Below are 8,359 nucleotides of genomic sequence, written 5' to 3'. Positions count from 1 at the left end.
GGTTTTAATCCCTGGCAGTTATTATTATTAATGGCACTCAAATTGTCCTGTCTCCCAGAGTTGGAGCCTCTTCAAGTCAGCTCCAGAATGACTTGATAAACTCCTGGTAGTGTTTGTAGCATCCTTACTATCTGGTATGACCAAGCATCTCAGCCTTATCTTTTATATTCCTCATCCCAGATTTACAATAACTGTTTCTCCAAAAAGCCCCGAATCACAATCCAAAGAGCTGGGATTACAGGCATGAGCCACTGCGCCAGGCCTTTTCTCTACCATTTAAACCATTTTGAACTGGTTTTTAGTATATCCACAAAGTTGTTCAACCATCACTGCTATCTAATTCTAGAATATTTCCATTACCCCTAAGTAAACTCTGCATCTCCCAATTCCCGCTGCCCCCTATTCGCTGGCAACCGCTCATCTACTTTCTGTCCCTATAAATTTACCTATTCTGGACTTTTCATACACACGGAGTTATACAATACATGGCCTTTTGTGTCTGACTTCTTTCACGTCGCATGCTTTCATGACTTGTTTATGTATATAGCATAAATGCAAGTTATTAAGTAGAAAATACAAATCAATACGAGAATGATTGAGCACCAAATTTCTCATCTCCCCCCTCCCCCCACCCCGCTGCCGCCACACAAAGCAGGTTGCTGCAGCTGACTTCAACTTGGTTGTTCCTTGAAGTAGCCTGAAGCTCCTGGTGAGCAGGAGCCATCTACCCCTGCCAGGAAGCACGATGCATGGACAGCAACTGCTGGCCACTATGTAATGCTTCAGGAATAAAGCTGGTCTGGGGTGGGGTAGGGAGGTCACATCCCAAGGTGTGTCTCCCTTCAGCCCCTTAGTCAGAACAACTCCTGGCTATGTGGGTCCAGCTTCTGACATACTTGGCATCACCACCACTCCAGATGGGCAGTGGCTTTCAGCATTGAGATGTGGGTTCTAATGTGGTTGCAGAACCTAAACCAGGGCATGAAGAGTGAGGAACAGATTACAACTGCTGAGCTGAGAACCCCTCTCCCCACAAAACTGTGACCAGAGCCTACCCGCTTGGACTTCAGCAACTAATGCTATCAGTCCCAAGTGAGAGACTGCCTCTCATCCTTCAAGGAAGGCTTGGCTCAGACAGCCTCAAGACCTGGAGCCGGGCGCGGTGGCTCATGCCTGTAATCCTAGCACTTTGGGAGGCCGAGGCAGGTGGATCACGAGGTCAGGAGATCAAGACCATCCTGGCTAATACAGTGAAACCCCATCTCTACTAAAAATACAAAAAATTAGCCGGGCATGGTGACAGGCGCCTGTAGTCCCAGCTGCTCTGGAGGCTGAGGCAGGAGATTGGCAAGAACCCGGGAGGCGGAGCTTGCAGTGAGTTGAGATCGTGCCACTGCACTCCAGCCTGGGCAGCAGAGCGAGATTCTATCTCAAAAAGAAACAAACAAACAAACAAAAAAGACCTGAAAATCTCTCCCAGTGCCCACCCCCCACCCAGCGCCACCCCCAGCTCTGGACCCCACCTCCCGTATGCATCTGTCTGGTAGAGCTCTGACCACAGTGAGTTGAACGATGTGTTTATGTGTCAGTTCCCTCAACCATTTTGGGAGGTTCTTGAAAGCAGGGACTGCATTATATTCACTTGATATCCTTATTGCCTAATTCAGAGAATACTGTTCATCAATTTGTGATAAGTTAGAGAGGAAATAAGTCAGCATAGTGATTAGGAGTCTTCTCCTGGCCGGACGATGTGGCTCATGCCTGTAATCCCAGCACTTTGGAAGGGTAAGGCGGGTGGATCACTTGAGCTCGGGAGTTTGAGACCAGCCTGGGCAACATGGTGAAACCCCATCTCTACAAAAAATACAAAAAAAAAACCATTAGCCGTGGTGGCATGTGCCTGCGGCCCCAACCACTCAGAAGCTGAGGTGAGAGGATCGCGTGAGCCCAGGAGGTGGAGGTTACGGTGAAACAAAATGGTGCCATTGCACTCCAGCCTGGACGACCTGAAGACCCTGTCTCAAAAAATAGAGTCTTGTCCTTCAAACAGACTGCCTAAGTGCAGCAGCTTCACCTCTTCACTGCTCCTCCTCTTCTTCCTCCCTACAGTAAAACCCCACACAGAATGGGGTTCAGGGTAAGTATTTAGATGAGTGATGAATCATTTAAAATTAAAAAATCTCCACCTATAGGATTTCTGAACAATATCTTTATTTAGCTCAGGTAGTTGTTCTTACACATTTTTGGATACTTGGGTTAGAACTTTCCCTATTACATTAAATCAATGGTTCTTAAGCTCTTATGCAAGCATGTAAGCACAATGCAGGCTAGAATAGAAAGATTGTTGTGTACAAACATTAAAAATAGACATTTTATTACAAGAGTGTAGAGAAGGGAGACCAATAGAAGGTAACTGAAATACCACAACCTCACTCCAGCCCCAATCCTGGTGCCTGAATATGTGCACTGCCTCTGCGCTCTGCTCCCCGTAGACATAAGTCCCCAGCCCCTCCTGGACAGCAACAAGGGTTTTACAAGGCCAGAAGGCAGCCCTGTTTGTTCCTGCCTACAGGAAGGGCAGAGGAATGCGATATTCCCAGGAACTGTGTCCTAGACCCATAGGGCCAGATTGCTCAACCTAGTTCAAGTAGTGAGACTACCTCTGTGCCAGTATCCTGGGCTGTCTCTTCCCTTCACTCTTGGCAGCTCCCAGTTGTCAAAGATTGGACAGGGTCCTGGTGTGGCCAGCTCTAACTTGCTCAAGCCAGTCAGCACCTGCACAGAGCCAGCTAGCTGCTGGGCCCAGGGGCTTCCAGAGAGTTCTTCAGAGCTTCTCAGAGGCCTAAGGACCTCCTAACCCTAGCAGGCCTCCTGGCTCAAGCACCACAACTTGGGAAGGCTCCATCAGCATCTATGTGGCCCTGTTTTACCTGTTGTCTGTGGAGGGTGTGCAGAGGCAAGTCCAGGGTAGGGGCAGGCAGTATCCCTTAGGCTTGCCCACAGCCCAGATAGCAAAACTGTAGCCAGATCAGTGTCTATAAGTTTCAGGCTGAACCTTAGATCACTTAGGCCAGCCCACCGATCTGGCTGCCCAACCAGACCAGATAGACAAGTCAAGGCCTCAGGGCTCTCAAGCACCTAAGAGCGCAGCTGCATTTGGAAGTGCTCACAGCAGGCGTGCTTCATGGTCAGCCCATAGATAGGGGTCATGTCCACCTTCACACCCGGTGGCACGCTGAACTCCACCCGCTGCAGCAGGATGGCCAGGAAGAGAAAGACCTCCCAGCGGGCAATGGTCTCACCGATGCACTTCCGCTTGCCCAAGCCAAAGAGAATCACCTTCTCACTTAGCACCTTGTCGATAGCACCATCAGGGGTGATAAACCGTTCAGGTAGGAACTCAGATGGGTTGACCCATAGCTTCCTGTAACCAGAGGAAGACAACTGAAGTGGCAGCTCAGGGCTCAGAAGCATCAAGTGAGTGGAGCCCCAACCCTAAAGGATAGAGGACAGGCAAGCAGCCCATGGACAGGAGGATCAATGCAATGATTGTATTAATAATATATAAGAGCTTAAGAGGGTAGACCCAGCCTTTCCTCTGCACCTCTGAACTTACTGGTCATGGTTGATCTGCCACTGGTTCACAAAGACACAACGCCCCTTGGGGATGTAAAACCCTTTCAGACTTGTGTCTCTTGTGGTGCTAGGGAGAAAGGAAGCTCAGTCAGGCTCAGGGCAACAGGCAAATCTCCCTGTCTCCCACGCTATGTCCCTCCGACTACCCCTAATCAGGTATGTGGTCTGGAGTAAGACCAGTAACAGACAGCAGTGTCTCCATGGGGCCTTACCTGTGGGGGATGGTGAAGGGGACGAAGGAGGAGTGTCGGAAGGTCTCCAGGATAAAGGCCTCCATATAGGGGAGATGGGATCTGTCAGAGAGCCGGGGGCGCCGTGACCTGCCAATCACTGTGTCTGTAGAACACAGGGGACAAGATGGATTCAGGGGCTGCCTAGACTTGGCCAGGCCCCTGGCACTGACCCCTTTGAAGGGAGCCACTACCTACCTAGCTCTTCTTGGATCTTTCTCTGTACCCTGGGGTTCGTCACCAAATACATGAGGCTCCAGGAGATAGCAGTTGTGACTGTGTCAAACCCTGGACAGGGTAGAACAGAAGAAGTTAGGCAGGCGGCAGGTTAGGGCACTTGAGCACAGGAAGGACACATGGGGTAACTCATACCAGCTCCAAAGAGGTCCAAGACGACATTAACGATTTTCTCTTCTGACAGCTGGATATTAGCGTTCTCATCCAGCTGCTTCTCCTGACAGTGCTCAATCAGGCTGTCTGTGATGTCCCGGATGTGGCCCTTAGGTAGGGAAAGTCCACAGGTGAGCAAGATTTCAAACCCAGAGCTACCTCTCCATCCAGGTCTGGTCCTTCACTATTCCTAGCATCTTTGTTCTGGAGGTGATGCCCCCTGAGGCTGTTGTCCCAGCTTCTCTCTGCCTCTGCAAGGCTGTCTCCTACTACCTTAGAATGCTGCTAGTCCCAACTCAAGGGACAGCTGACACACAGCATCTTGTACTGTTATCACCTGGATGTGCTCTTTATCTTCTTTCTATTATGAGGCCAGGAGATGAACTCTTTAACTCTTCCTGGCTCCCTCAACAACTGCCCCAGGGTCCGGCATGTAATGGCTATTCAGTGGCTATTGCTGTCTGGTGGAAGCATGGAAGGGTTGGTCAAGAAAAGGTTCTATTTCCCTGCCAAGGAAGAAGACTATTCCACAACTGGCTTCAAGATCCCAGGTTGAAGCCTCCCTGAGAACTTGCCAAGCCCCGTACAGTTCCTCTTACCTCTGACCTCCCAGGCCCTGACCCCATCGGCTTCCCACCATCCACCTGCCTTTCCCCAGACTGTACCTTCTCAAAGGTTTTGTAGTGCTCCTTGATCATCTTCTGCATGAAGCTGTGGAACTTCTCATTCAAGTCCTTGAAGCCATTAAGGGAACGGTTGGGCAGGTAGCGAAGAATAGGGATGAAGTCAGCTGGGTTTCCAGAGCCAACCACCTCCCCGAAATTATTACTCAGGTTGACTAGGCTAAGCAGTTCTTGGTGGTTGTGGTCATAGCGCTGGCCAAAGCAAATGGCACAGATGACATTGGCCACTGATACCACCACATACCTGTAGGGGTTAAAGTGCCCAGGCCCTGCCATCTGCTCCTGCAACTTGCTGATCAGGACCTCAGCCTCCTTGCTCACATGCTCCTCCAGGTAGCAGGAAGATGAGGAGGCTGGGTCAGAGGCAATAGAGAAACTTTTCAGGCCATTCTGGGCCAGGCGCCGGCGGGCAGCCCACACTGGTCCAGAGTCTGGGCTGAAGGACATGCTCTGGCCATTACTGATGAGGGTGAAGCTGTAGAGGTTGGGCCGGCCCTTGAAATCATTGCCCTGCTGCACCAGGGCCTGCCGGATGGTGTCCAGGCCACTCAGCACCAGCACGGGTGTGGAGCCAATGCGAATCTGCAGCACGTCCCCATACCGCTGGCTCATCCTTGACAGTGCCAGGTGTGGGTTCTTTCCCAGGGTCAGCATGTGTCCAATCACGGGCCAGCCCCATGGCCCTGGTGGATTCTTCAGGCCTTTGGGGACCCGAGGTCTTGAGGCCCTGATTACCCAGAACACTAGACAAAAGATGAGAGAGGCTAGAAGAAACTCCGTGGCCGACATGGAGATTCGGAAAAGCATGATCAGTGTAGGGATCTTGGAGGTGGCTGCTGAGAGAAGGGGCAGGAAGAAAAAAATCAAGCCATCAGATTGGGGAACGAGAAGAGCCAACATCCTAGAGTGTCAGGAAAAGGGGAAACCTTTCCACCAGAACTGCTTACTGAGCATGAAGAAGAGGATGAGGTGGGGCGAAGTTGTTGAGCTACCACTGTGGGCTAAGAATTTCACAGTCCTTCTTCATTCAGCACTAGCCACAAATCTATGAAGTAGGCTGCAGTGAGGCTCAGATAAGTAACTTGCCCAAGGTCACACAGCCAGAAAGTGTTGGATGCAGACTCCCAAGCCAAGTTGCCTAATTCCAGAATGCTTTCTCTTAACTGCTATACCAATCTAAAATGACATCTTCCAATGTCAATCTGTGATTTCCACATAGTACCAGTACTGTTACTTACTTCACATTTTCCTAAAATCGACTATAAATCTATCTACATATCATCATAAACAATATCTGTGTGAAAGTACAACTTTGATTTTTCCCCTAACACATTAAAATAAATACATAATCAATGTGTATCACCCCAAGTCCTACCCACTACACTTAGGAAAACCATGTTCTCAGGGGAAGTAGGGATCATCTGATCCTTTAGCCTCATTTAACATTTGGGGGAAGCAGCACTGACTTGCCCAAAGTCCCCCAGCAATCAGTGACAGAGCCAGGACTCAGACTCCTTAGGGACACTTCCCTGGAAATTTCCAGCTGCTGTCACATGTACCTCCTTTCGAAGAGTGGTCAGATCAATGAAGGAATTTTCCCAGAACCCTCAGTTCTCTGCTGCTCAATCCTAGGATGCAGGAAATCCCACCAGACCCCAGGACAGAGTGAAGAAGAGACAGGGGACAGGATGGCCACTTCCCAAACCACATTGCTCTCAACCCCAGCTCTCTGAGTTCAACTGACCCACAGTTTAAAGGCAGCTGGAGACCAGCTAGATTGAGCTCTTTAGTCAGAGAAATCCAGGCCAGGGTTTTTTGTTTTTTGGTTTTTGGTTTTTTTTTTTTTGGCTCAATTCTCAATGAATGAACAGTTTGGACCTCCCCCTTTTGCAGGTTACCAGAGAACAGAGAATAAATGGAAGGTTCCCACTAGGCTGTAAGAAAACCCCAGACTGGAATCAGGGAAATCAGGAATGGATCTAAACTGAAAGGAAACTGAGGCAATACTTTCTCTGTAAGCTTGACCTAAAAAGGGTGTGTAAATTCATAAACCACTCTCTCCAACATATCAGGCATCTGCCTGCTACCCTGGACTGGAGGTCAGTAGACCCAACATTCTAGTCAAAGTGATCTTGGACTGCACATTTTACTTTTCTGGGGTCCAACCTCAACACTTGAGAGAGGGTGACACAAGATCTCTCAGTTCAGAGTGCCCAGCTGGATCCAGAGGGAAGAGAAGACTCAGATCTGCCGTGGGGAAGCTGACAGTCTTACCAGTGAGGCTCCCCACAGGAGAACCACAAGACAGGGAGATGGATGGTCCCTACCACAAGTATTATAGTGGAGGGAGGCTTCCTGGAGGGGCTAAATCACACTAGATCCCAGAGTGAACAGGGGACAGTACCAGGCTTTGGTGTGCCATGGTGTCCCCTTCTGCACAATGGGTGTCCCAAGGACCTGCAGCCTTTGTAAGATGGTAGGAGGCCAAGGGAGATGTGACTGGTGAGTTTTTAGGGACTGGTATTTCCAGCTCCCTGCAGTTGGCAATCTGTCACCCTGATTGTCTACCAGCAAAGGACAAAGAAGATGGTCAATGAGCTAGGAAAGGCCTAGGACTCCTGCACAGATCTGCCTCTATTGTCTCAGCTGTCTAGGACATCTCAGCACTGACAAGCCACCCTTGGGAGGGTAAAATCTGCCAGGGGTAGCTTCTTAGGCTAGGGCAGGGTATAGCTGGTAAGAACCCAGTCAATCCCCTCCTTTCATCCTGCCCACCCAAGGAGAAGCGCCTGTCATCAGAAAGCCTGAGGGAGGGGCTGCACATATTCCAGCCTGCCAGGTGGCCTTGATGGGGAAGCCCCATGGTGGGCAGGGAGTCACTTACTAGGGGATGGAGCTGGAGCCTGGGTCCTGAAGTCCTGAATGAGACGCCATTCATATCTAGAGGTCTGGTACCAGCTGTGGGACCATGGGCAAGTCCTCCTCTTCCCCTGGCCTCAGTTTCCCCACTAGAGAGCTAGACTGCCTGATCACTAAAAACATTCTGAGCCTCCCTTTTTGGAGGTGCTAGACAGGTAGCTACCTAGGAAGTCCTGGAGGCACCAAAATGTTCCTTTTATTGGGAGAGAAGGGGCAAGCCAGAAGCCCCCCAGCAACTCACCTGTGGCTGTAAGGAGGTACTGAGCTGAGCTGGGAAGAGTGGACTCTTAGAGCCTGGGATCACAAGGATCAAGGAAGGTTCCAAGGAACTGTCACCTTCAGGGTGAGGGTGAAAGCACAGCTACCTTTATAGGCGGGCTCCTACGTGTGGCCAGCCTCCTTCCCTGGAGCGCTGAGATGGAGGGAGGAGCAGCCTGAACTGGGCTGGTCTCTCTGGGATAGGAGGAAAAGGTGGAGGAGGGCAAGGGGGTGGGGGAGAGT

General features: G+C 50.4%; 1 protein-coding gene across 1 annotated transcript; it reads right to left on the bottom strand.

The window, feature by feature from the left end:
- Window positions 1-2,189: 2,189 nt before the first annotated feature.
- On the bottom strand, window positions 2,190-8,029 carry LOC105530835 (cytochrome P450 1A1). Its single transcript, XM_011968525.1, has 7 exons — window positions 7,824-8,029; window positions 4,922-5,775; window positions 4,239-4,365; window positions 4,065-4,154; window positions 3,849-3,972; window positions 3,617-3,703; window positions 2,190-3,424 (listed from the first exon to the last, which is right to left on the bottom strand). Exons 2-7 carry the CDS (start codon window positions 5,744-5,746, stop codon window positions 3,139-3,141), a joined length of 1,539 nt encoding a protein of 512 aa, XP_011823915.1. The 5' UTR covers window positions 5,747-5,775; window positions 7,824-8,029; the 3' UTR covers window positions 2,190-3,138.
- Between the last annotated feature and the right edge of the window lie 330 nt (window positions 8,030-8,359).

Source organism: Mandrillus leucophaeus, unplaced genomic scaffold (genome assembly GCF_000951045.1).
Source record: "Mandrillus leucophaeus isolate KB7577 unplaced genomic scaffold, Mleu.le_1.0 Scaffold848, whole genome shotgun sequence".
NCBI lineage: Eukaryota > Metazoa > Chordata > Mammalia > Primates > Cercopithecidae > Mandrillus > Mandrillus leucophaeus.
Note: the sequence above shows the minus strand (reverse complement) of the source record. Positions and strands in the feature narration are given on the sequence as shown.